This window comes from Aspergillus fumigatus, chromosome 5, assembly GCF_000002655.1.
Source record: "Aspergillus fumigatus Af293 chromosome 5, whole genome shotgun sequence".
Taxonomy (NCBI): Eukaryota; Fungi; Ascomycota; class Eurotiomycetes; order Eurotiales; family Aspergillaceae; genus Aspergillus; species Aspergillus fumigatus.
The window spans coordinates 1,753,474-1,780,192 of NC_007198.1; the positions used below are offsets into that span (position 1 = coordinate 1,753,474).

The 26,719-nt window shown below is 52.9% G+C and overlaps 9 protein-coding genes across 9 annotated transcripts; 5 read left to right on the forward strand and 4 right to left on the reverse strand.

The window, feature by feature from the left end:
- Positions 1 to 38: 38 nt before the first annotated feature.
- AFUA_5G07080 (uncharacterized protein) lies at positions 39 to 3,027 on the forward strand (the record flags this gene model as incomplete). Its single annotated transcript, XM_077804782.1, has 11 exons — positions 39 to 309; positions 384 to 476; positions 532 to 639; positions 699 to 775; positions 827 to 934; positions 991 to 1,169; positions 1,216 to 1,284; positions 1,335 to 1,550; positions 1,599 to 1,896; positions 1,950 to 2,188; positions 2,250 to 3,027. The coding sequence occupies exons 1-11, from the start codon at positions 132 to 134 to the stop codon at positions 3,025 to 3,027; spliced, it is 2,343 nt and encodes a 780-aa protein (XP_077660920.1). The 5' UTR covers positions 39 to 131.
- Positions 3,028 to 3,381: 354 nt separating this feature from the next.
- On the reverse strand, positions 3,382 to 5,310 carry AFUA_5G07090 (uncharacterized protein; the record flags this gene model as incomplete). The annotated part of the gene is made up of 3 exons (XM_748832.2): positions 5,252 to 5,310; positions 5,067 to 5,192; positions 3,382 to 4,971 (listed from the first exon to the last, which is right to left on the reverse strand). The coding sequence occupies exons 1-3, from the start codon at positions 5,273 to 5,275 to the stop codon at positions 3,382 to 3,384; spliced, it is 1,740 nt and encodes a 579-aa protein (XP_753925.1). The 5' UTR covers positions 5,276 to 5,310.
- A 530-nt stretch (positions 5,311 to 5,840) lies between these two features.
- Positions 5,841 to 10,210, forward strand: AFUA_5G07100 (GRAM and VASt domain-containing protein; the record flags this gene model as incomplete). Its single annotated transcript, XM_748831.2, has 3 exons — positions 5,841 to 6,708; positions 6,786 to 9,451; positions 9,510 to 10,210. The coding sequence occupies exons 1-3, from the start codon at positions 6,284 to 6,286 to the stop codon at positions 10,208 to 10,210; spliced, it is 3,792 nt and encodes a 1,263-aa protein (XP_753924.1). The 5' UTR covers positions 5,841 to 6,283.
- An 879-nt stretch (positions 10,211 to 11,089) lies between these two features.
- AFUA_5G07110 (DUF2985 domain-containing protein) lies at positions 11,090 to 13,829 on the reverse strand (the record flags this gene model as incomplete). Its single annotated transcript, XM_748830.2, has 4 exons — positions 12,480 to 13,829; positions 12,035 to 12,418; positions 11,894 to 11,968; positions 11,090 to 11,841 (listed from the first exon to the last, which is right to left on the reverse strand). The coding sequence occupies exons 1-4, from the start codon at positions 13,207 to 13,209 to the stop codon at positions 11,090 to 11,092; spliced, it is 1,941 nt and encodes a 646-aa protein (XP_753923.1). The 5' UTR covers positions 13,210 to 13,829.
- A 2,509-nt stretch (positions 13,830 to 16,338) lies between these two features.
- On the forward strand, positions 16,339 to 17,788 carry AFUA_5G07120 (RNA recognition motif domain-containing protein; the record flags this gene model as incomplete). The annotated part of the gene is made up of 4 exons (XM_748829.1): positions 16,339 to 16,538; positions 16,809 to 17,112; positions 17,181 to 17,408; positions 17,462 to 17,788. The coding sequence occupies 4 exons, from the start codon at positions 16,339 to 16,341 to the stop codon at positions 17,786 to 17,788; spliced, it is 1,059 nt and encodes a 352-aa protein (XP_753922.1).
- A 933-nt stretch (positions 17,789 to 18,721) lies between these two features.
- Positions 18,722 to 20,161, forward strand: AFUA_5G07130 (GTPase-activating protein GCS1; the record flags this gene model as incomplete). Its single annotated transcript, XM_748828.1, has 4 exons — positions 18,722 to 18,754; positions 18,835 to 18,903; positions 19,000 to 19,758; positions 19,784 to 20,161. 4 exons carry the CDS (start codon positions 18,722 to 18,724, stop codon positions 20,159 to 20,161), a joined length of 1,239 nt encoding a protein of 412 aa, XP_753921.1.
- Positions 20,162 to 20,393: 232 nt separating this feature from the next.
- AFUA_5G07140 (mitochondrial elongation factor MEF2) lies at positions 20,394 to 23,156 on the reverse strand (the record flags this gene model as incomplete). Its single annotated transcript, XM_748827.1, has 1 exon — positions 20,394 to 23,156. One exon carries the CDS (start codon positions 23,154 to 23,156, stop codon positions 20,394 to 20,396), a length of 2,763 nt encoding a protein of 920 aa, XP_753920.1.
- Positions 23,157 to 23,666: 510 nt separating this feature from the next.
- On the forward strand, positions 23,667 to 25,565 carry AFUA_5G07150 (retromer subunit VPS17; the record flags this gene model as incomplete). The annotated part of the gene is made up of 3 exons (XM_748826.2): positions 23,667 to 24,119; positions 24,183 to 24,636; positions 24,697 to 25,565. 3 exons carry the CDS (start codon positions 23,667 to 23,669, stop codon positions 25,563 to 25,565), a joined length of 1,776 nt encoding a protein of 591 aa, XP_753919.2.
- A 187-nt stretch (positions 25,566 to 25,752) lies between these two features.
- AFUA_5G07160 (GFA family protein) lies at positions 25,753 to 26,418 on the reverse strand (the record flags this gene model as incomplete). The annotated part of the gene is made up of 1 exon (XM_748825.1): positions 25,753 to 26,418. The coding sequence occupies one exon, from the start codon at positions 26,416 to 26,418 to the stop codon at positions 25,753 to 25,755; it is 666 nt and encodes a 221-aa protein (XP_753918.1).
- Positions 26,419 to 26,719: the final 301 nt, after the last annotated feature.

Consider the following 26,719-nt stretch of genomic DNA (forward strand, 5'->3'; position numbering starts at 1 on the left):
ACTGCAGAGTGCGGTCTGCAGCAACGTGGTAAATAAGACATAAATCGCCGTGCCCCCTCGTGGATCGAGGAGAGACCTCGCAATTATAGTTTCTACAGGGACCGTTTGGATCTGTCCATCTTCGCATCAGGATGGTCGGAACTTTTCTCTCCAAGAGCTTGCTGCTCTTGCAGCTTGTATCGATTTTGTCTACGGGACAGGCTGCTTCGACGCCGCTGTACAAAGATCCCAGTGCGCCTGTGGATGACCGAGTGCGCGATCTTATAGGCAGGATGACGATCGAGGATAAGATGGCCCAATTAATGCAGGGTCCGTCAGTGATTCAATTCCTTTTGGCTTTCAACGATCAATTTCATTGACAAAGCTGATTGAGTCGGCTACAGGTGATATTACCAATTGGATGAACTCCACCAGCGGAGCATTCAACTACACCGGTCTCGTCGAGAATATGAAGATGAAGGCGGGATCGTTCTATGGTAGACAAACCGGACCCTGACTTCGAGCGAATGATAGCATTGACGATGTTTCCAGTTGGCTATCCCGTTCCTTGGGATTGGATTGCCACCAATGTCAAGAGAGCCCAGGACTATCTCATGCAGAACACGACGCTTGGAATTCCGGCGCTTGTCCAGACAGAGGGTATGGCTGATTAGAGTCTTGACTCTGGTCAAATGCTGATGGTAGTCCATCGTCCATAGGTATTCATGGATTCTTAATTGGCAACGCGACAATATTCAATTCGCCTATTGCGTATGGCTGCTCCTTCAACAGAGAGGTACGTATTTCGCATCTTGTTGCTTGGGGCAAATCTAACAGAGAATTACAGCTAGTGCAAGAGATGGCCAAATACGTGGCCCAGGAAGCTCGTACACTTGGTGTCACCCAGCTCTTTGCTCCTGTCGTGGACCTGGCTCGCGAGCTGCGGTTTGGCCGGGTACGCTATGCGCTTAACCTTCCTATTATACAGGGCACTAACATAACTGCTCCTAGGTTGAAGAAACGTTTGGCGAAGATCCATACCTTTCGGGAGAGATGGGATACAGCTACGTCAAGGGCCTCCAGAGCCTCAACGTCTCCTCGATGGTCAAGCACTTTATAGGATTCAGCCAGCCAGAACAGGGTATCAACACGGCTCCTGTTCACGGAGGCGAGAGATATCTGCGCACAACGTAAGTGGCCAAGGATCAAGACGCGAATTGATACTAATAGAAACAGTTGGTTCCCGTCGTTCAAGCGAGCGATTATTGACGCTGGCGCATGGAGTATCATGAGTGCCTATCACTCGTAAGCGTGTTTTGACAGTGACCGTAAGAAGCTGCTGACAACTTGTTTAGGTATGACGGCATCCCTGCTGTTTCGGACTACCATACTCTGACCGAGATCCTGAGAGGCGAATGGGGCTACGACTACTTTGTCATGAGTGATGCCGGCGGTACAGATAGATTGTGCTCGGCCTTCAAGCTCTGCAGAAGCAACCCTATTGACATGGAAGCCGTCACTCTCCAGGTTCTTCCTGCCGGTAACGACGTCGAGATGGGTGGTGGCTCTTTGTGAGTTCTTCCCTGGAATCTGACTGTTCCTTGCTGACGTATGCAAAGCAATTTCCAGAAAATCCCTGAACTTGTCAAGGCCGGCAAGCTTGATATCAAGACTGTCGACACCGCGGTCTCAAGAGTGCTGAGAGCGAAGTTCGAGATGGGCCTCTTTGAAAACCCCTATCCCGCTGCCCCCAAGTCCCAATGGAACAACCTCATCCACAGCAAGGAAGCCGTCAAGCTTGCCAGACAGTTAGACAAGGAGTCCATCGTTTTGCTGGAAAACCACAACAATACCCTCCCTTTGAAGAAGAAGGGTGACATTGCCGTTATCGGACCCATGGCCCATGGATTCATGAATGTACGTGCCACTGCAAAGCTCATGACATGTATAATGTTGCTCATAATGATTAGTACGGGGATTACGTGGTCCACAAGAGCCAGTACCGGGGTGTTACTCCCCTGGACGGCATCAAGGCTGCGGTTGGAAAGAAGGCAAACATCCACTACGCCAAGGGATGCGAGCGATGGAGCAACGACCAGTCCGGCTTCGCCGAGGCCGTCGAGGCAGCGAAGAAATCCAACGTGGCCATTGTCGTCGTTGGCACCTGGTCAAGAGACCAGATGGAGCTGTGGCAAGGGCTCAACGCAACGTGAGTCCCTCCCCCCTCCCTTGCAATAAATCCCCAACATCCCTAACTAAACCCTACGCAGGACCGGCGAACACGTCGACGTAAACGACCTCTCGCTCGTTGGTGCCCAAGCCCCCCTCATCAAAGCCATCGTCGACACCGGCGTCCCCACCATCGTCGTCCTCAGTAGTGGCAAGCCCGTAACGGAGACCTGGCTCTCCAACTCGACCGCCGCGCTCGTCCAGCAATTCTACCCCTCCGAGGAAGGTGGCAACGCCCTCGCCGACGTCCTCTTCGGCGACTACAACCCCTCCGGCAAGCTCTCCGTCAGCTTCCCCTCCTACGTCGGCGACCTCCCCATCTACTACGACTACCTCAACTCCGCCCGCTCCATCGGCGACTCCGGCTACGAGCTGCCAAACGGCACCTTCGTCTTCGGCCACCAGTATGTCTTCGGTAGTCCGCTCCCCTGGTACCCCTTCGGCTACGGCAAGAGCTACTCCACTTTCGAGTATGGGCCTGTCACCGTCGACAAGGCGAACGTCACTGCTTCAGATACTGTCACCGTTAGTGTGGATGTCACAAACACCCACAAGAGCATGGATGGGACGGAAGTTGTGCAGGTGTACATCCAGGATGAGATTTCGTCGGTCGTTGTGCCGAATCGCCAGCTCAAGGGGTTCGAGAAGGTGGTCATCCCCGCGAAGAAGACCAAGACTGTCAAGATCAAGATCAAGGTGCAGGATCTGGGGCTGTGGAACTCGGCGATGAAATATGTCGTTGAGCCTGGGGCGTTCACTGCGCTGGTGGGGAGCAGCTCCGCGGATATTAGGGGCAATGCTACCTTTTATGTGCAGTAGAGTCGATGCGGTTGGCTCTTTTGGCGAGGTGGACGAAGGTTGTGCGTTTTGGGGAAGGTATATATGTCTTATTTATGAATTTACTTGTGGACGTGTCCAGAGGGTGTGACATTGGCATTTATAGATTGGGCGTGTGCCTGATACGTTGTAGTATCTGTGGACTTATGCTTGGAGTCTGTGCCTCGGCATAGAGATATGTAATATGACAATCCTTCGTTTTCTATTGATACTTTCCCATGCTGTGTTCACTTGGTGAAGCTTGACTGTAACAAAATTTGAAGAACCTGGGGAGAATGTCGCCTAGAGTTGCTATGTCTAGCACGACCGAACCGACATGGAGTGGCCACCCGCCAGCTAGCTATCAGAGGCATCCCCTTTCGCCTCCGGCCCTGTACTTTCATTCTCCATGTCGCCATCCGATTTTGACTTGGCGCTCTCAGCCTGCTCCTGCGGATTGGAATCCGGATTAGGAGTAGCTCCGGGCTTGTCACTGCTCTCGACTGTACCCGCTGTAGAAGAAGGGCCCGCAGCAGCCCTACCCTCCGCCCGTCTAGTCTTCGCTCCTTCCTTCAATTTCTCCCATCGTTCTCGGTAGCGACCCAAGACGTCCCGGAGTTTCTCGTTCTCACGGCGGACGCGCTCCAGCTCTTTCTCGTTGCGGCGCATGCGCTCTTCCAGTTCCTTGATACGCTGGTCGGAGTCCATTGCAGCGGAGGGAGTCACAGCAGCGGAGGAGCCCTGAGCACCGTAAGCGTGGTCGGGCCACGGGCCGGTGTGGTGGTGCATTGCTTTCAGGGACTGCTGCAGAGCCATGGAAGACGATTGCGCGTTGACTTCCCACATGTGCAGCCGTTTGGAAAGGGTATCGGATAGATGCTTGAGCGCCTGATTCTCCATCTGTAGTTCCTCCATGGTCTTGGGGTTATGCAGGGTGGTGAGTTTGTCCGCAGCACGACTCGCCCGGCCCCGTGAGCCCGTTAGACTCTGGCGTAACTCAGGCGATGCGGGAGTCTCGCGCGCATCGACAAAGTCATCGTCCGCCTCATCGAGGCTGTTGCGTCGGGCTTCCTTCTCGGCTCGGGTGAGGATGCCGGCGTATGAGACTGTGCCGCCTGTGGTAGGCACAACGTAGAATGATTCTGCGGTGTTCCCCGCCCCATTGCCATTTGAGTCCCGGATTGCGCGGAGGGCGGCGCGGGAGAAAATCCTGCTGACGTCTGGCTCGGTGAACTGACCCAGTCGATCTGAAGTTGCTTGATGGCGATCGACTTTGGTGTCGGCAGCGGATGATTTGCGTCTTGCAGAGTCGGACTGCGTGGATGCCTCTGTTCCAAGCGGCAGACCGGCAAATGCTAGAGGCGCGGAAATCTTGGAGATGAGGCCTTCAAAGGTCGAATAGAATCGTTGGAAGGGCTCCTCGGATGGTGCAGTTTTGCTCTTCTGCCGACTTGATTCGACCGCTTCCGGCGGCACGAATTGCTGAGTTGTGATTCCGGTAGGACTGGTGACCGGTGGGGACCAGGGTTGTTTTGACGCAGATACGCCGCTCGGACGGTCCCTTAAATTGTGGGCTTGCGTTCCTCGTAATCTTGACTCTCCGGTCTTCAGCTTGCTGGGACCCTCGGTCATCCTCGCCCCTGCCTGTTGCGAGGATACAGTGGGGGAGACGGGAGAAGGACGGAGGGGTTGAGACGGTATTCCTCGTGCAGAGGCCAAGTTGCTGGCAATGGAGGAGGTTTCTCTAGCCGGTAACCGAGTGTTGCCAACCAACCTAGGCGGCGGCGGCGGCGGCTGCTGCTGTTGCTGCGCTTGCTCTGGCAAGCTCGGGGATAGCTTGGTCGTTTCTGATTCTCCAGCTCCCGTCTGCGCAGTGGCAGCGGATTTAGTACTGACTGGATTCTCATGTTGAAAGCGAAGGATTTGAGCGAGCTTCTTATGATGTTGCTCAAGCAGTTGGAGAGTTCGCAAGGCCTATGACACAAAGAATGAACACGCGTTAGATCTTGACTGAATGTTGAATTTCAGCAATGCAAATCTACCTCACGGTCGGAACTGTTTTGTGCAGCTGTTGCGAATTCACCAGCAGCCAAGTCATGTTCCTCGCTCGCTGCAACGGGATTGGCTTTGCGCGTCTCTAGGACGGCGTTGCGGGCGTGGGTATGAGCCTAAATCGGCAGTGTCAATAGGATGAAATACGGTGAAACATAAGAGGACCAGTACTAACCAAGGTGAGCGGTGCAGTCTCCATGGCTGCATGGATACAGACTGTATGTAATAATGGTCCTGTAAGCAGTTGTCAACAGCAGCTCAGCTAGATGACTGGAAGAGCTGGAAGAGATAACATGATCAGAGGAAGTGACGCCATACGCAGACCGCCACAAAGTGAATGAATTCGGCATGAGCCTAAGGCATCAAATGAAACCGTGACATTACCTTTCCTTTTAAACCTCTCGCAAGAAAGGTCCTGATGCGGACAATCACATCTCGCACCCTTCAGGAACGGGAGGAATCTGAAACTACTACTCCGTACCTTTACTATGTAACTCGTCTAGTAGCACGGAGACTCCTACCCCTGTCAACCCTGGATGATTGATCTAGAATCTCGATGCCAAAAATATGTACTCCGAATGATGTACGGTACCGGAATAAAGCCACGGACTCCACTCCCAATCCAAAAATAAGCGTGGGCCGGGTCTAGGGTGACTTCTGAAAGGCGTTTACCGCTTTATGACAGCCATTACATGCTGAGTGTGTCAAGTATTATCGGGGAGATGGTAATACAAATACGGCGGCTTGCTACTGTGGAGGTGAACCTGTGGATGGTCGTCGTCATTTTCCATGTGGCCTTCTCAAGCTTCTTTTCCATCGTGTCTCTCGCTAATTTTCGTTCCTTTTGCTTCATTTATATCTACTCTTTGTCTACAAGTTCTGATCCCTCAATCATTGAAAGTAAAAAACCGGCAAATTCTCTCCATTTGTTGTGAAACCATGCTGCTGGGAATGCGGTCGTCCACAACACCCCATGCTGTTGCTTCCCCCTCCTCCCTATAATTGTACATCCTGAATTCCAGCCACCAGTCCTTGTTGGGCGCTTTGACAAGGATTCCATACTTGATTCTGCCACGCTGAGGAACCGGAGTGAAGGTTTTCTTCAGATCATTGATTGGATTGGAGTAAACATTACTTACATTCTGCGTCGACTCCTCGACCCGTCCCCTCCTTACCTTCCCTTTTTCCGCACTCCGCTATATTCCTTATGGAGGAACCCGCAATCCCGGAGCCTCCTCCGGTTCCCCAGACTGAACCACAAGGTTTCAGTAAATCCAATCGGACCTGGACTACTCCCGCCGACTTGGACACCATGTGGAGCTCCGGCCGCAGCAACGGGGGCGCGTCAATCTCATCCGGTTCTGATAGACCCAAATCACAAGCAGGCGAAGTAGCCGAAACCGCAAAGGCAGGTTCCAGCGGGTTCTCCAAGCTACTGAATGCTCGGCGGAAGCGAAAGAAGGAGAAGGAACAGAAGCAAACGGAGGAATCGTCACTAGTCTCACAGAATGACCCGGACCTACAGGAGAGTCGATCAAACGAGTCTCGCGGCGAGTCCGCGTCGGCGAATGACAATCTGAGCCCGCCAGGCGAAGTCATCACTCTTCTAACTGACGATTCTGAGCCTGACCGGTAAGCGTCAACGCATAGCTCCTCTACCATACAGGAGAAGCATTTGTGTTACTGACACTCTCGCGTTACATCTGAAGGACTCCTCCTCTCACTACCCGAAACTCCCATACCGACTTCTACACTTCCTCCTCCCCATTAATCAAGACTACCTCTGTGGACCCAAATGACACCGACGAGACGCAGGCAGACGTCGAATCCGCCGTCAGTGGGCCCAGTGCAACTGCCTCAGAGACTTTACCGGAAGGAGAACTCTCCAGACCCGCTACCGCATCGGGCCCCATGTTGAGTATCCCAGAGGAGCGCAGCAGTAAGAAGCGCGCTGTCTCCCCGGGCAGGCGGCTGAAAAAGGCGTTTAGCTCCAATTCAAACAAGAAGGATACCAACCGCGAACGAACATCTTCTACCTCGGGCGCGAGTACGAAGAGCGGCGGCCTGTTGAGCAGAAGAAGCAGCCTCTCATCGAAACGAAGCCAGACGATGGAAGTCGAGCCCCTTCCTGTGCCCCCACCAGTTCTGACGAATCTCAAGGAGGACAAACCTCTGCGGATTTCTGATGGTCCCAATCCACCGAGAACGCCGCCACATACTGCGCACCCTGCACCTCAAACAACCGTGACCCCTCCCACTCCGACTGATAGTCGCTCAGAATTTCCTAGATTATTCTCTTCCCCTGATGTCACAGAGTCTCCAGAGTCTGTCAAATCAAAGGACCTACCGTCGGGCGTCATTGTAAGCACGTCTGGGAACATGATTTCGCACCGACGTGTGCGGTCTGCGTCCTCTGCGTCTCACAAGCCTAGTAAACTCTCAAACTCTATTTCCGTGTTGACCCCTACCGCCGAGGAACCTAAAGCTCCTTCCAGGTCTCCGTCCAGCAACCAGCAAACTGGTTTCTTCTCCTCCGTTTTTTCCGCCGCTCAAAATGCCGCGTCGACTCTGAGTAGCAGCCTCAATCCACAAGCCAAGGCGCGGACGGTGGCCCAACCTGAACCCGCGGCCTCTGACGAATCACAGTCTAAAAGCACAGCCGAAGGCTCCAAAGAGAATGAGTGGTCCACCGGGGAGAAGAAACCATCTGCAATCGATACACTGGGTTCTGGGGATCTGAATTTCAGCCATCTTGACATTGATGCCCCTTCTGGTGGTTCTGTTTCGACTCCTGATGGTGTTGTGATCACGAAACCTGATAGGGTAACCGAGAAACGTGCCGCATACAAGAAAGATGAGGAGGCAGCAAGACTTGAGGATCAACACGCTGCGCGTGCAGTCTCTATGGCTTATGAAAAACCTTCTGAACAATCGTCAGCGCATCCAGCAGAGGAGGGCCTGGAGTTGCAATCAGCCAACTCCCTTTCCCGCGCGGATGGTGATCAGACCACTCCGAGTGGTAGCATATTCGAGGGTGAAACCGGCACTCGGCCTTATCGAAGCGGAAGCGTGCGAAGTCGACTGGCTCAGAGGCGTCATCGAGGCTCTTCTGGTGCGACCGCTTCAACGGTGGGACTGGCCGGTGCTAGCGCTATTGCTCTGGGAGTACCGGGCGCCAATGCCAGTGTTCCTCGCCTGACAGGGTTCGCTGTAGCAAGTAAGAAGAGAAACCGGGATTTCCATCAACTGTTCCGTAGTGTTCCCGAGGATGACTACCTCATTGAAGATTACAGTTGTGCCTTGCAGAGAGAGATCATCCTGGCGGGACGTATCTACATCTCCGAAGGGCACATTTGCTTCTCCAGCAATATCCTCGGCTGGGTCACCACTCTTGTTATCAGTTTCGATGAAATTGTGGCCATAGAGAAAGAGTCAACTGCGATGGTATTTCCCAATGCAATAGCCATCCAGACATTGCACGCTCGTCATACATTCCGGAGTCTACTCAGTCGAGAGTCCACCTACGACCTGATGGTGAACATCTGGAAGATCAACCACCCCGCCCTCAAGAGCTCCGTCAACGGAACAAGGGTTGCCACCGGTACCGGTGATAAAACAGAAAAGGCCGGCGAGAGCGAAGTCGAGAGCGATGACGACGAGGAAGAAGAGATCTACGACGAGGATGAGGAGGGTGACAATGCTGAAAGCGTCTTCGGACCAGGAGGCGCCAGTGCGAACGCCAGCGAGCGCTCACTCCCCACGAAAGGACTGAGCCGGCAAGCGTCCGGTCTGCTTCAGAATGGCAATGGTACAGCGCCGACTGCGATGCCCAACTCCAGCGGCGAGTCGAAGGCTGGCAAATCGAGCCCAGGTGGGGATCTAGATGCTGACTTCCCGGGACCAGCCACTCACCCGCCAACGGAGTATACCGAGTCCAACGGCCAGTATGACAAAGTCATCAAAGATGAAATCATCCCAGCGCCTCTCGGTAAAGTGTATTCTTATGTCTTTGGGCCGGCATCCGGGTCGTTCATTCCGAAGTTTCTTGTTGAAAATCAGAAGTCTGGCGAACTCCAGTTCGAGAGTGAAAAGAAAGGCCTTACAAACGAAAGCAGAACCAGGAAGTACTCATACATCAAACCGCTTAATGGCTCCATTGGTCCCAAGCAGACCAAGTGTATCAGCACTGAAACCTTGGATTTTCTGGACCTAGAGAAAGCTGTCCTCGTCACCCTTTCGACGCAGACTCCCGATGTGCCTAGTGGGAATGTATTCTGCACCAAGACAAAATATTTGTTTACATGGGCACCGGGCAATCAAACACGGTTTTTTATGACTTGCACAATTGAGTGGTCAGGCAAGAGTTGGTTGAAAGGTAATATCCGTTTTCGCAGCTTCATGAACGAACGTGGATTAACGCTAAGAACATATAGGTCCTATCGAAAAGGGTGCCATTGATGGCCAAACCACATTCGGCAATGAGCTTGTCGCTACCCTCAAAGCCGCTGTTGCTCCGCGTGGTCGTGGCGCTGGCGCTACCAAAGCAGGGGGTAAAACTGGTAAACGTAGAAAGAATGATACAGGGGCCGAAGAGGCAGCCACTGTGGCCTCTAACACAGCTCAGGATGCGAATGTACCACAGGCCAAGTCCTGGGGCTTTCTGGAGCTGGTCCATGGACTGCTTGGGCCTGTTGTGGATATCCTCAAACCGGTGTTGAATGGCAATGTTGCTGTTCTGGTTATTGGCATTCTGCTTTTCATGGTCTTATTCCGAAGCCCTTCTCAATCGCGGGTGTCGCATGATATTGGATGTCCCGGTTATTCCTTACCTCAAAGGTTGGCTGCCTATGAAGAAATGTGGCGAAGGGAGGAAAGTGAACTCTGGAGCTGGCTGGAGGATCGAGTTGGCATGGAGGGGATGGCCTTCCCGGCAGCTAACCGACCCTCCGATTCCCAGCTGCGCCAGGGTTCCCTTCAGCTCCAGGATAAGCTGCGCAATGAGAGGATGTCTGACCGTGAGATGAAGCATGCTATCAGGACTACTCGCGAGCGGTTGGACGTCCTCGAAGAGATATTGAGCAAACGAAACTCTCAAAAAACTACCGACAATGAGGCTCTACATCGTGAACTGTGAATGCCCATGCATGGAATGCATCACAGCCATTTCTCACACACCTATCAAATTCCATGTCCGACGCCTTGGTTGGCAATCAGCCGAGACTTGACGTGCCACTCATTTGAATTTATTTCCCCTCTCAATCTTCGTACCTCCATATCCTTGTTCAGCGAGTCATGTGCTCTTCGAAGTGGCTTACCTTGCATCTTAGCTTCAAAATCTATGTTCGACAGCGATCAACTATTGGCGTGAGATCCAGTCTCATATTTTCCCTAGCGGTTGTCTCCTTGCTCATATTTCTGTACAGTTTGCTTGAGCCTCGATAGGTTTTCTTTTCTTTGCCATTCGCATATCTTGTAAATGAGTGCCAACTGCATATCTATATCACCTCTCTCTTTTTTTCCTCCTCTTGTTTCGGACCCTCTCTTGGGTTGTATAGGACGCATAGAATGCAAAATTTTGTCAAAAGGTACAATTTCAGGTTACTACAGCTGGTGGATCCGTAATATGTGATCGTGCTACGGAGACATGGAGACTTGTGATATTAAAGCAAACACATCAAGAATTGGAAACAAAATGCTCTACATAGCCCTGATCCGACAACAATGCTAGCAAGTTGTCAAGCAAACAATCTATACACCAGTACTCTTAAGCACACGAGAAACCATGAAATCCGAATCAACTCCAAGATGCTATAATTTAGAGCCGTAATTATAATGCACATATATAACTCATGATATGAATTGCAAATGAATTAGATAGGGTGGATAGGTGATCGCACAGGCGGATATAGTACATGGCGACGGGGCGCACCGATGCCCAGAGCGATCGGGTATATTCGTAGACTTCGTAATATGGCAGACAGGGGAATGAGAAAGAGGAATGACGCTGGCAAGGCTATGATGTAACCTTCAGCGGACGTTGATCGAGCGACTTGCGCGACTGATCCAAAGACTTCCTCAGCTCGATCGATTTGCGCATCTCCTCCTTGCGTTTGTTCTTCTGCATTTTCTTGGCGGCTTCCTCGGTGAGCTGCTGGCGGAAGAGGCGCTCGACGACGTCCTTCTTGCGAGTGCGGCGGTCGCCGATCATGATCAGGACGCCGCCCGTGATGTTACACGTGATGGAGCAGCAGAGGATGACAGTTGTGAGGGCGAAGGGGCGCACGTGGTAGTTGATGCCCCACGTGCAAGCGCCGAGGGCGATCTGGAAGAGGGAGTGGCAGTCGAGGAGGACAACGATGGCGATGAGGAGGCGTAGTGGGAAGGCGTGGTGGGTGTATGTTTCATGAGGCTTGTAGAAGGTATGGGACTTGGCGAATTTCTCTTGATGGTGCATGAGTTTGCGCTGTTGGGTGGGGTTGAGCACGGAGAACTCGTGCTCTCCATCCTTGGGGGAGTCGCCGAGTTCGACGTCGACGTCTGCTTCGCGGCGCTCGGGGAGATCGTTCTTGTCCCTGAGCGCGGGGAGGTCGCGCTTCTTGCGGATCTTCCAGGTTAAAAAGGTGTAGTGCGCAATAAAGATCATGTGGTAGGTGTCAATGGCTCGGAAGGGGGCCAGCCCGTCGCCCATGATCGCGAATAAAGCCACAAGTACGTTATCGATGACATTGATGACGTATAGTTGCCTTCCTCCCACATTGATCCAGCCTTTTTGTATGTCAGCGGCAGGAGTTGGTGATATCTGAGGAGGAGAGCATACCAATAAGGAAAAGCACCCATGCAAGCCCAAAAAGGGTGATGAGAGTTGCGTATAGAGTAACCAAAAACCCCAGCGCTGTCGACAAACTGCTATTAGCCACGGATCATAAGAGCAGCCGAAACATGCCGTCCAACGACTTACGTTTCGATACATATTTACCAAACCCAACCATGGACCGCTTGAAGGCAGAGCGTCGCGAATGTAACATATGTCTGACCCGATCGTTCAACTCCTCCAACTCTTCCTTTGTCCATCCTTCCAAGGTCATTTCTTCGGGGAGAACAGCGAATCGGCGCTCGGGGGCCTCGTCTAACACAGAGGAGAGGCGGTGGACTAACATCGGACGGGTCTGCTTCATGTCCGTTTCTGCTGTTTCACCCTCCTCTGTCTCTGTACTTGACTCATCGCGAGAGCTTGGCGGCGAGAGGGTATATGTGGGCATGCGGTTGACCCAATTACCTAAATTGGGAACAAAGAGAGAGTTTTGCACGTTGGTGAGGGTAGATAAAGCCGCTACTTCGGGGTCTGCAGAGTGAACCCTGATCAGCAGCCGGGCGCATATAAATCTTCGCTCACAACTACTCACCAATAACGTCCAGCACATCTACCATGTGAGGGTGGTATTCATTGACATCCGGGTTCGGAGGCGGCGTTACAGGAACAGCGCCATTGACAGTTGACGCGCGATTGCGCGAGAATCGATTGAGAGCTGCTTCGCTAGTCCGACGCAAGACATTCCGACTTCCTCTTCTTGGAATTACCGGTGGAGGCTCAAGGTGTGCTGTCGAAAAGGGCTGGGAAGAGGGAAGCTCGGCAACTGGACTGTGAGGGCTTGACGGCTCCTCCTTCAGAGAATACATGGGCATCACGTTCGCCTGATCCCCTACCGTCAACAGTGGCGGGACGAACGAGGAGGATCCCGACCAACGACCTGGACGAGGCTCAGAACTGCTACGCCGGCGACCCTGCCAGACAGTATCGCCATCGTCTCCATCGCCACCATTGGGAGTTCCATCATTCTGAGCGGCTCTGGTACCGTCGGGCCCTGAGATTTGAGAATTTCTTCGAGGGTTTAATGCATTGTCACATCCCACGTTCGACGCATTACTCTTGTCCGCATTCACTTGCGCCTGTATATTGAGACTATTGACGGAGGGTGGGCGTTGGATGCGGATACTTGGACGGCGCGAGCGGAGTGATGGGGCACGCGGTCGGAGATATGACGTTGTCGCTCCAGGTCTCGGATCGTTGGAAGAAGGCAGGTGGTGGTCCTCAGAGGCATCGGAAGAGCCGCCCACAGGCTCTATGCGATCCATTGGGGATAACTGAAGAAAAAAAGGAGGGTAATCCTTTTTCTCGAAGCGGAGGTGCAGAGGACAGGGAGGAGTTTAACAAGGTTTTGCAGAGGCAAAATGGATGTGGTGAGCCACCAGTCGGACACTGGGCGAGGCAATGGGTGAGAACCAGGACAGAACCACTAACCAGCCATTCAGCATGTGCGGAAGAAGGCCAGGCTCCTTGACTAATCAGTCACTCTTAAGGCCTCTAGATTATCCAATGGCTCTCTCAGGCTTATCAATCTGCCTGTACTCCGTAGCCATATAACCCTTTGAATCCCTGTCACTAAGCAGACAACTCCACTGCTAGTGATGTCCATGTGTGGTTGACATTGAAGGCGCAGGAGCAGATTGTCCTGTGCAGACCATGGTCTCTCTGAGGATTGGCCAGCGTAATTTTACTTTCTTCTACACTTTGTCATCCAAGACATTGCTGTATTAATTATCAGAAGCTACCAGAGTATAGTGTGCAATATTAGATCCCTATTAGCGTCCAGTTATTAGCTCGTCTATTATATGACTGAAGATCTGCAGTGGAAGAAAGAAAGTTAGTGCCTGAGGCCACATATTACTAGACTATCAACAAGACATAACTGGAGACATATGTTGAGTAAAAATGTCCAAAATAAATTAATAAGAATTCTAGGATAATAAACGTCCTAAACTTAAGCATGTTTTAATCAGGCAAGAATGATGGTAAGTAGGAGAATACAGCGGCTTTAGTAATCTGTACTACATTGATTTTATAGACTTTTGTTGATAATATATAAACGGCTATAGTCTACTCGGCACACATCTACTTTGCTACTCTCTTCCTTCTATGCAAATATATACCTTAAGAGCTATTTCTTTCAAGTCTCTTCAGTTAAATAACTCATATAATAAACTGCGCACTACCACTTAGAAAAGTACTAGCATAAGAGGGTGTCACACTGTAATACTAGAGGATGAGAGAGTAACACAGCAACACCACCTCAGCTATCTACTAATTTCATTCTAATTGATCAAGCTGTGAAGAACTGCCAGGGATCTCTGACTTTAGAACACATTCTGACAATAACTAAAAAGGAGACAACTCAGACCCTCAAGTCTAATCCTGCCCCTAAAAGCAAGAGACTCTGCAATGGTTCGTGTCGGCTAATTAATGCTGAGAAAGGAGTGCTAATGTATCTCACTAGTTTTAGTTAGAGAGCCCAAGTCACAGGCAAAGAAAGAGCCAGAGGTGCCCCAGTAAAAGGAGGAATAGCAATCCAGGGCGTACTATCCTTAAAAAGGCAGAAAACTCCCAGTGAAAGAGCAGAGTTCCACCACTACTGAGAAGAACAAATCAAGCTCCAAGTGAATGACATGGTTGTTGGAAGCATCAACATTAGCTAGAGCAAAGATTCGCCCGTTCCAGTCAAAGACTCAAGCAGTCACCAAGCAAGCTATGCGCAGAATGTTGGTCAGTATGATGCTCAGCACTGCAATTGGCCTTCTGCTCCTGTCGCTGCTGTCTCACCATTAGATGCTCGACCTAGAGCTCAACCTATCGCAGGTTTTGTCAGGCAGCCTGAATGTCCATTTGTATACAGGCGGGGAATCAACCAACATACAGCACGGTAACCAGCGGACAAACCCCTATACAGAATCATAGTTCAAAGACATGGCGTGGACAGTCCCACAAACTTCCCGTGGGAATTGCTCGCGCAAGAAAATGAATGTACAGTCTCCGAAATCTCTGTGACAGTTTGCGCGCTAATCTTTGGCGTCCGGGGTGGCCCTGAATTCATCTAAAAGAAGGAAGAACATCGCACCACAGCTCAGTTTGGTAACATGATGATCTTTGAGTGGTGGTAGTATTGAAAGCCAAGAGCACCAAGAGCACGCATGTACCAGATCGAGCAGCCGCCAACCCGACCGACCATTTTCACTCCAGGCCAAGAGGCATAGCCTCAGACATACAGATGGTTGAGATTTGTTGCGAAAACCCAGCGCTCGGAATCTCTCATCGCGTATTCCTCATGGAATATGGGAAGAGTTGCATGCCCGATCAAAGAGGAGATTGAGATAGTGGAGCGTCAATGGCCGGAGGACCGAAGCCGTCATTAAAGCTCGGCATACTGCAAGCTACAATGAGATGCTTGCATTTGAAGGAAGAAAAAAGGATAGAGAGAGTTGCTTTCAATAGCAATCGTTAAAGAAGTCCATGAATGGCAGTCATCAGCGATCGGGAAGTGCTATGGGTTTGGCAGAACTGCGGAGCCCAACCCAGATACGAGCCCGAGCTGACTACCTAAAAATTGTCAGGTCTGGAATCTACCACAGTGGTCTTGGCTCATTCAGCAGTGGTGCAAAAGACAATACTCGCTACCATGAGTTCAGGATGTTTGCCCCCTCTGGCTTAGGTTGACATGACAATATCCTATGAGATTCGTAAATCGTGCCATACTCTGTTGTAGTATCTCTTGACTCGATTATTGTTTCAATGTTTGGTATTGGTACACTTGGCCTACTAGCCCACCGGAGAGTGGATAAGCGGTGATGTCAGCACCGTCCAGAACCTGAAGTTTCTGTGGTGTGTGTTGGCGGAAGAGTCCCTAATGGAAGCTAAGAGAGCCCCTTCGATGCCCCTAATGCCCAGGAAGGCATAGGTGGATCCAATGCCTAAGCTTAGGGGCCAACCGTCGATGACTCAGGGCTCACCGCCCCCCGAGAGCACCGCAGACAGGGCACTATGTAAATCACATCCTCAGGCATCAACATACCATAAACAGATTAGCGTGCCACCTCCCGCTGCTGCTGCCCTTTTTCTCTCGCCTTCTCCTTTCTCCGTCTCGACTTCCCATTCTCACTCCCAAGGTAAATCTTCAATTGAGATCAAACCCAGGATTTCCCCCTCAACTTTCCGTATCTAGGGCACCAAGCTACCCTTTTCCTCCCTCCACACCCCCCTCTTCAAGTTCTTCCGGTCCCAACCGCTCAAGTCAAGTCAAACGTCAAGTCCAAAAAGAACAGGCAGGCCACTTCCAGCTTTCCCTGAGTCCGTGACACATCAACTACATCCGTGCATCTCGTCAAGTCCGCTCAACAAACCACACCTACTTTTTGTGTCATCAGTCTTTCAAGATGTCTGCTGCCGCCGAGAACCAAGCCGACAACAAGGCCCCTACCACCACTGAGGCCACCAACGGTACTGCTCCTGCTCCGGCTCAGGCCACCGATGCTGCGGCGGTCAGTGCCGATGAGGGACGTCGGCTGTATATTGGGAACCTCGCTTACGCGACCACTGAGGGGGAGCTCAAGGAGTTCTTTAAGAACTACAAGATGTGAGTTGCGGCCCCTTTCTGGGCTTCACTTCTGTTTTTGCTTTGGATCCTTGAGAGTGCGCTGGTAGCTGCGGGAAGGGCAGCGCAGCTACTACCAGGTACTGTTGGGGTAGATGCCGCCACGTGTGTCACAGCACCGAGCACACCACCGCACCACTCATTGGAAAAAGGCTAAATTTGGGACTTGAATCGCTCCATTAAACGGGATTGTTTATTTTTATTTTTATCCTCGTGATTGAATTCAAATCCTAACTTATGATTTCTGTACAGCGAAAGCACCTCCATTCCTGTGAATCCCCGCACTAACCGCCCTGTCGGCTATGCGTTTGTGGATCTCGCCACTGCTCACGAGGCCACTGCTGCGATCGAGGAACTCTCCGGAAAGGAGATTCTTCAGCGCAAGGTCTCTGTTCAGCTGGCCCGCAAGCCAGAGCCTGCCGAGGCTAAGGCGGAGGGTGCTGCAAGTGGCGGTGAGGGCGCCAGTGGCACTGAAGGTCGCAAGCGGACAGGTGGCCGTGCCCGTGGTCGCGGTCGCGGCCGTGGCCGTGGAGGTCGCTTCGGTCGTGGAGGTCGCGTAAGTTTCCCTTGCACTTTTGAACTGGTGTCCACCGTTTGCTGACAATATGGACCAAGAACCAACAGAACGGCTCCGCTACTAATGAGGCTCCCACCAACGTTCCCGGTCAGGTTGAACCTCAGACAGAGGTCGCCAACGAGGCTACAAATGCCGGTGCTGCCGAGTCCTCTAAGCAGGCTGGCAAGCCTCGTGCTCCTCGTCCTCAGAAGCAGCGCGGCCCCCCCGAGGATGGCATTCCTTCCAAGACCAAGGTCATGGTAGCTAACCTGCCCTATGATTTGACCGAGGACAAGGTACGTATCTCCCTTGAGTCAACCCGAGCCAGGTTACTAACTCTCTTCTCCAGCTCAAGGAAATCTTTGCCGATTACCAACCTGTTTCCGCCAAGATCGCCCTGCGTCCCATTCCTCGTTTCATGATCAAGAAGCTCCAGGCTCGCAACGAGCGTCGTAAGGGTCGTGGCTTTGGTTTCGTCACTCTCGGCTCTGAAGAACTCCAGGAGAAGGCTGTCAAGGAGATGAATGGCAAGGAGATTGAGGGTCGTGAGATTGCCGTCAAGGTCGCCATCGACAGTCCCGGCAAGGAGGATGACGCCGTTCCCACGGGTGAGCAGACTGAGGCTGCCGCTCCTGCTGCTAAGGAGCAGGAGAACACTCCCCCAGCTGCTGCTTAAATGTCAAGATTGTTCCAATCCAGAACAAATTTCTCATTTCTCGGCTGATGCAAGTCAGTCGGGGTCAGTGATGGTGCAGGGGTGATGGCCAATGCGCATGGATAATTATATTCATAGGTAACCATCGTGAAGATGCTCTTTTCGGCAAAAGTTGTCTTTTCTCGAGTGAAAGAGGTCTGGGGAAAGCTGTGGATATCATTTCCATTCGACTTGGTCAGGGGACGACGCTCCGACTGATGATGATGTGTTTTTTCTTTGTTTTATATGGGACAGCCAAACTGGCTTCCCTGCCCGGAGAGATGACCAACGGCGTAGGATCTCGTGATGACGGGAGACTCGACCTTTTCTAACGAACCTTGCCTTTATTCGCTGTATTGTATCTTAGCCACCATTTAGCTTATGAAATATGCCGCAAGGCTGGCCTTGAATGTCTTCTTGTTTTTGTATTCTATTCTGAACGACTATTATCCCTGTATTCATCACAGTACCATAATTTTGAATCGTGGTAGTGGAGTTTGATCGTTTTAAGCGATATCTTCCCCCTGCTCCGTCATATGTGGTAGTCTAACGGAGACCTCTTGGCGCTCAGTCTTGAGTAGGAGCCTGAGGTCGAACAATCTTCATCCTTGGGTGGATAGATAGACACGATGTATTTGATCTGACATATTTGGATCAACATATCTCTTGTCTGCCTATTCTCTATCATTATCCAACTCATTACTCTATTCTTCCAAATCTCGCATTGTGGCCACCAAAACATCTTTTGGGGAGGGGGCGGCCCGCCAATAACTGGAATTAAGGAATCGGCGACGCCTGCGACTCCAAACACACCAGTGCGTCTAGGGGGTGGATAGAGCCATTGTCTTCTGGCTTGCTCTTCATTTTATTATTATCGCCGCCCGTTCACGATTTACGCCACACATCATGTCTCGAATGTGGGAGGTTGATCCAGAGACGAAGGCCAAGGTATGCATGTGTCTCCTGGTTTTGCGGCAATTGTGCCACATCGAGATAACCAGGTTGACTCTGACGGTTTCTCTAATTAGCTTCTTCAAATCTCCAAGACGAATGGCAACGACAGATGCTGCGACTGCGGTGCTCCATCACCCCAATGGGTTCGTCCACTCTAACCTCACAGCAACCCCCGCACCATTGCTTCAATACACATGGCTGGATACGTGGACAGTAGTCTGACATGGCACTCCCTCTAGGCCTCACCTAAGTTCGGAACCTTCATCTGCCTAAACTGCGCCGGCACGCATCGAGGATTGGGTGTGCATATCTCCTTCGTCCGCTCCATCACCATGGATGCCTTCAAAACGTCCGAGATCCTCCGCATGGAGAACGGAGGCAACGACCCCTGGAAGACCTTTTACGACAACCACCCCATCACGCAGTCCGAAGGCCGGACCTTCGAAGACTCAACCATCAAGGAACGGTACGAAGGTGATGTCGGCGAAGAATGGAAGGAGCGACTTTCCGCCACCGTCGAAGGCCGCGAATACGTCCCCGGCCAACTGAAGCCCAAAAAACCAGCCGCGGACCCATCCACCTCCCGGTCGAGCACGCCGTTCACCAACACAAACACAAATAGGGGCAGCGGCGCCGGCTCTCCCGCCTCGCACGACGGCCTCGACCCTACTGGCGCGAGCAGGAAAGATCGCAACGAGGCATACTTTGCCAAACTGGGTTCCGAGAACGCAGCGCGCTCGGCCTCCCTGCCGCCCTCGCAGGGCGGGAAATACACCGGCTTCGGCGGCGGCTTGCCCCCCACGGCAGGATCCAAGACATCCCCCGCGCGCGGGGCGGTGCCGGGCCTCGACGAGTTCCAAAAGGATCCCGTCGGCGCGCTAACGAAGGGGTTTGGCTGGTTTACGACGGCTGTTGGGAAGAGCGCGAAGACGGTCAATGAGATGTATATCCAGCCGACGGCGAAAACGGTACCCTCGCCCCTTTTCTCGGTGGGAGAAGTAGTAAGCTAATGTGTTGCTTTAGATAGCCGAATCGGAATTTGCGGCCCAGGCGCGCCTTCAGGCTGCGCAGCTGGGTCAGAACATCCAGATTGGCGCGCGCGGCGCCGCGGACCATTTGACTCGCTTCGTTGAGGGACCGGATGAGGCCGCGGCGGCGGCGGCCCGTCGGCGCCAGGAGCCCGAGCGGAAGGATTTCTGGGATGAGTTTGCCTCGTTGGCCGAGCAGGATACTCACCGGCGAAATACGTCGCGGTCGAGTGCGATCGGGACGACAGCTATCAGGCCTAGTGGCGGGGGGCCGACTGGGGGTTCGTCTGGTGCTGGGTCGGGGAATGCGACGGGGACGGCATCGTCAGGTGGAAGAGGGGGTGACGAGGGAGGGTGGGATGATAACTGGTAGCGTTTGGTTTGTGTCCATGTATGTTCTGGACGTGATTGTTTTTTGAATACTTTAGAGTACGATTGCCATTTCAATGAGCGTTATCTTGCTGCATGCCCGCTGACACGGCAGCTCAGCAAAATCTCCATCTGCAATCCAACAAGTACATACACATACACATACATCTTGACATGATGGGAATAGTAGAGTAAGTAGTATACAGATTTATAGTACAGCACTGGTGCGGGAGCTATCAATAAAAGCCTCCGCGTAACTCCGCCAGCACGGCCTTCTGCCTTTGCGCGCTCATAAGCTCAAACCGATCGACAGACATCACAAACGTGCCCCGACCCGCGCTCAGACTGCGGAGATGCTTCAGGTATCCCACCATCTCCTTCAGCGGCACCTTCGCCGTAATGGTGCGGGGCCGGTTCACCGCGGCAGGGATCTCGACGCCGACGGAAGGCGTCTCGAAGGGATCCGGCGGGGCGTAGATCCGGCTCTGGTCAATGATGACGGGTTCTTCGGCACCCGCACCCATGGGCGAGGCATCGGTAGCTGTGATGGGGATGTCCTCGTCGAGGGAGATGATGTGGCCGCCGCGGGAGGCGGAGATGTCGTGGACGACGGCGCCGAGGCTGGCTTCGTCGACACTGATGATGACGTTCATGACGGGTTCCATAAGCGAGGTTCCTGGTCTGGGCTGGGTGGGCGAGGGGAGGAGGTCGCGGAGTGCGGCGGATGTGGCGAGGCGGGCTGCGGCGGAGAGAGCGGAGGGGGTGGTGTCGGTGCCGAAGATGTGTGTGGCTGGGTCGAGGGTGAGCGTAACGCGGGTGCTGTGCATGGGGAAGGTGAATTGGGGCCCGCGCGCGAGGGCAGCCAGACACCCGTTTTGCAGGGCTGTGCGCAATGTGTGTACGTCCAGGCCTGGCGGGAGGAAGGGGCTCTCCTCGGTGCCTTTCTTGGTGTGTTCGATTTGGAGGTCGGGGGCGAGAATGATGATTTGGTTCCCGTCGCGGGTCTCGACAGCGAGAGCGTCCGGTTCTGGGGCTGGTGATGTGTCTCGGTTGAACGGCTCGACTAGGGCCGTGCAGCCGGCTTTGCCCTTACGGCCGGCGATCTCCTTGTCGAAGATCTTGGTCACGGCAGGGGACGGGCCCAGAGGCGTTTCGCGGTAGCCGATCTCGATGCGACCCATGGTTGCCTTGGCCTTGAGATCGTTGATCAGGCGATCGCGAGCAATCTCCAGATGGAGCTCGCCCATTCCGCTCAGCAGGGTCTGCCCGGAGTCCTCGTCCACGGCTACATGCAGACTAGGGTCTTCTCGCAATAGGAGCGCGAGACATTCCTGCACCTTCTTCTCTTCGCTCAGACTGTGTGGCTCTACGCTGGCGAAGAAGACGGGAGGCGGTACGTTGATGGGTCGCAACTGCAATGTATTCAGTGGCTTTGGAGGTGTCGCTTTGTTCCCCGCGTAGGAGACGAGGGTGTCACCGGTCCGGGCATGTTTGAGGCCGACCACGACACCAATGTGTCCTTCTGGAATCGAATCCACTTCCACCGCATCGTTGGCGTACATCTTGAGTAAGCGCGGAGCGCGCTCTGAGACATTCAGGTTGGTGTTGAACAGAACGCAGTTGCGGTCCAGGGATCCAGAGTACACGCGCACATATACCAAAACCCCTCGTTTTGCATCGTTGACTACCTTGAAGGCCAGGGCGCATCCTTGCAAGTTCTTCATCACATTCTGGGACTCGGCATGCGCGACAGACTTTCTCTGCTTGCCTTTGGGAGATTGGGACTTTTCGCCCGACTCCACAAGGAGTTCTCCCGAGAGAAGGCGCTGCAACCCTCCTTGAACCCCTCCAATGCTGACCTCCGGATCGGGGGCCTCGAGCGGACTCGGAAGGAGGTTCACCACGGCATCCAGAAGGGGTTGGACTCCGATGTTGCGGAAGCTGGCGCCCGCAAAAATCGGGACGATGTTGCTTCCTGACTCCTCGAGGAGACACCGACGCAGGCTCTCCAAGATGTCCTGCGGAGGAACGGCAAGATGGTTCTCATCGCATTCTAGGAATTTCTCCACCATCGCCTCGTCGTGCTCGCTCAGCAGTTCGACAAGCGCTATCCGGGCACGTCGGAGCTCCTTACCGAGTTGGGCCTCCTCAGCATCTAGCTGCTCGAGGCTCAGCATCTTGACAACCTTGCCATCCCCCTCTTCCCATCGAAGGCCTTGTAGGTTGATCGCGTCAGCTACCCCGACAAAGCGACCATTGCCATTTTCAAACCAGGGAATCTGGCACACAGCCGGAAAGGCCCCCAGCCTGGAGCCTACCTCTCTTACCGTCCGCCCAAATGCAGCTCCGTCTCTGTCTAGTTTGTTAACATAGACAATCCGGGGAATGCGATAAGTGCTTGCTTGGTGCCAGACTCGCTCCGTCTGCGCCTCGACACCAGCTACACCGTCCAGTATGCAGACTGCGCCATCCAAGATGCGCAACGATCGCAGAACCTCAAATGTAAAGTCCGCGTGTCCAGGAGTATCAATCAGATTGATCGTATGTGATGACGCAGATCTGGGGGTCTGCACTTCTTGCTTATCACTCTCCCCGGCAGTTGGCGGCCAGTGGAAGGTAATGGCCGCAGACTGAATAGTGATTCCTCGCGCACGCTCAGCCGGAAGAAAATCAGTGACTGTAGATCCCTCGTCCACGTCCCCTATCCTTCTGGTAAAGCCACTATAGTAGAGCATACGCTCTGTGGTGGTTGTCTTGCCTGCATCAATGTGGGCTATGATACCAATGTTCCTTGTTCGGTCCAGAATTTTCTCTTGCCATCTTGATGTAGATGTCGAGAAACCCTTCGCTTCGTATTGACTCCGAAGCACACAGATTTTGTCAGAGATCGTGGTCCGTCCTGTCCTCACCCCAAGGCGTTTGGCAGCATCAACAGCTGCTCTTGGACGATTGGATCGTACCGCCTGGGGAAAGCTGCGCAGGAAAGGAGCTGCAACCATGACCGAGTATCATTGACAACATATACTCCATCAATTGGAAGTATTCATTGTAGTCTCAGACTAAGAAGAGGGAAATAGAGAAAGAAATAGAGGTAGATAAAGCAAACTGCGCGAGAAAGAAAGCTTCAGGGTGGGTGATACCTTCATCTTCCCTTCAGAAGCAGATCAGTGAGTTGAATGCCTGGTCAATCAGGCGCCGATCCTCCGCAGAGACGTAAGGCAACAAGGCAGTACCACTCTACCTCCGGCCCCCCATCTTCATCGCTTCCCTCTCTAGGCAGAGCTCGTCTCCTCATTCTCTCCACGGCGTGGCGGTTTTTACTTCTCTCTTTATCTTTCCAAATACTTCAATCGGTTTTTTTAGGGTCTACAGGTATTGTTATATCAACTTAGTTCAACCTTCCTGATCGTTGTCTGATAATAACAAGGTCGCGCCCACAGCTCCGTGTAGACGTGGTTCTATCGGAGCCAGAAGACTAGCCAATCCGCCTGAGGCATACATAACATCTCATGGACTATTCGGCCATAACTCAGGACCCGGATCATCCCTCGGGCACTGATCCCTGGGCATCTCCTCGAGCGACTCAGTCGTCTTACACTGCATCAAACAACAACGATATTCCCCCCTCGCCGCTACCCCCGCACCATCAGCCCAGTTACAATGGCGACCAGGAGGGCGATGACTCTGGACCAAGATCGTCCGAGAACGGAGCCCCCGACTCGCCTGATCTATCTGCGCGACTTCAAAGTGCGCAATTAGGAGACCCTGACTATGCTGTTGAGCAGCCACCGTACGCGACACAAGCCCAGTATACGAACGAGCCTCGGTCTCAGCTTCTCGGGCGCTCTCAAACCGGAGCCAGACAGAATGCTAAAAATGGGCCTGCGTATAAGATCCAAGCTAAGATTACGGGACTGGAGAGGACGGGAAAGAAGGATCCTATCCTACGGTTTGATGTTCATGTAAGCGGTGTTCTTGTGGCATTCGGTTCGCCTGCGGTAAAACAAACTGACGTCGGCCATCAGACGAATGTTCCCAAATTCAGGACAACACAGTACCGCGATGTTCGGCGTACCCATGCCGAGTTTGCAAAACTAGCAGACCATCTGATCTCCGCAAACCCGGAGGTTCTTGTCCCCGCAGTGCCGCCTCCATTGACGCCCGCCGGTGCCGGGACCGAGGAGGACGAGATCCGAGTCAAGGCATCGATGCAGCGGTGGCTGAACATTGTTATGAGCAATGAGATTCTTATGCAGGATGACGAGGTGGTTCTGTTTGTCGAAAGCGACTTTGGTTATAGTCCTGTCGTTCGAATGAAGCAGCCTGCAACAGGTGTTCGGAGGAAGGTCCTGAAGCAATTCGCCCCGCCGCCTGATGATACCCCTGAACTGCAGGATGCTCGGCCTATTGTGAAGATGTTCTACCTTGGAACTATGGATGCCAGCCATAAGGTTGACCGCGTGGTTAAGGCTCGTCGAGGTAGGTGCCTTGATGTCTCTTTGGGCTGGAAGAGAATTCACTAATACAAATTCCGCTCAGGACTCGGCCTCGCTGAATCCGATTTCGGCGTCAAATTAGGGCAGATGCACGTGCAGGAGACACACCCCGGCCTAGCTAATGCCTATAAGAAATTGGGAAAGGTTATTCAAACGGTTGGAGACTACCATGCGGTCCAGGCGACCGCCGAGGCGACTACGCTTGAAGATCCCTTGAGCTATCACTCCTCAGATGCCTTCATTGTTAAGGAAACACTGACTAATCGTCACATCCTTCTGCGCGAACTCATCCAAGCTCAGCAAGCCACACGCAGCAAGCGTGCAGCTGCGGACCGACTGAAGGTCAGCTCGTCCGTTCGGCCGGATAAGGTCGACGAAGCCATCAATGCCCTGGACGAGGCACAGAGCCATGAGGATTATCTGACCAAGCGGACACAACGCGTCACTTCGAACCTTCTTCTGGAGAAGCGTGCCTGGTTCGAGCGTACCTCGAACGATATGTTGAACAGTCTGCGCGAGTATACCCTTCGCCAGATCGAAGCGGAGCGGAGAACTTTGGCGACTCTCGAGAGTGTCCGTCCGGACATTCGGTCTATCGACTCATCCGGTGGACTTAGCCGCCTAGGTCGTGAAGCACACCCGGCTGTCCGCCGGGCAAACCTCGCTTCCAGTCAAGGTCCTAAGGGAGACGCATGGAGTGGGATTCCGCGCCGTAGTGACAGTCTCGGACGCAGCTTGAGTGGTAGCTTCGTTGCGCCAGCAGTAGATGAGGACGATGAGACTAACAGGTCAGGCACAGCCAAAGGACGATTGCGGTCTCCCAGCGGCGTTGGCTCGATCGTGGTGGACGATGACGAGGATCGGCTCGATGCCAAGAATGCCGCCAGCCGATTAGCCACCAGCACATTTTGATCTATTTCTGTAGATTATGGACATGATGTTGTTAAGATTCCCCTGTGACAACTAGTTTACTTCGTGGTCCTTGCCTCGGCCAGAGCGCGCCCTGTTTGAGTTCCAGATGAATTACGCCCCGTCGTTGATACTTGTATTTGTTCTGTCCGTACAACACAAAAGTATCTCCCGTCGTACTCTGACATGCTCAGCTCGACATTGTCTGCCATTTCTCCAAACTTTCAGCCATGTCCGGCGAAAACCGATCCCACCGCTCAACGCCATCATCAGGCATATCAAACCACGCCACCTTCTCCTGCGGAAAGAGATAACAAGACGGCTTCGGGATCTTTCCTTGATGCGCACTGTCAATAGTCCCCGTAGTCACACTGAGAAGCTCTGGCTCGTAGTCATACTTCATACTAACGCTCGATCCGCATTTCGGACAGAACCCGCGGGTGGCAAAGGCACTGGATCTCCGGACTGAGGGCAGCTTGTCCTTGTCCCAGGTGAGTGAGCCTGGGGCAAATGTCGCCCAGCTCTGGTATGGTGCGCCGGCCTGTTTGCGGCAGGTGGTGCAGTGACAATTTGTTACGTCTGACGGGGGCTGGCTGGCCGTGTAGGAGATGTGGCGGCAGGCGCAGCTACCTGTGATGAGGTCGGATGCCATTTCGTGAGAAGCTTGGAGTGTTGTTCTGTGCTGTACTCTCGGTTGGTGATAAAAGTAGGGATTATCTACATTTGAACCGTGGAGGTAAGATTCAATGGGGTTGACTTGGAGGATGTTGCTTTTGTCAAACTGATTACTGTGATGGACGACGTCATGAGGGGTTATTCTCGTGTTGTACAGAGTATTCTGACATCCTTGGATCATCCCATATCTGTCGATGATAGGTAGCACTGGATGCAATGGCAATGTTGTCCAAACAAGCACTCCTTTTCAATCAGCTTCTTCATTAATGTTGTACCCAAGCAATTATTTGGGGGGTGTTGATGGTCTTCTCTGAAGTTCTGTCGGCACCCCGCTCCCCACTCCTCGACAGCTCTCGAAGCTCTGATTGAGTCCTGTGCGGCAACGAGGGTCCATCTGAACTCTTGATTTCAAAGCAAGGGGCGTGCGTAACCTTGAAAATGTCCATGAGTTGCATTTATTGTAATTCCGTGCAGATCTATAT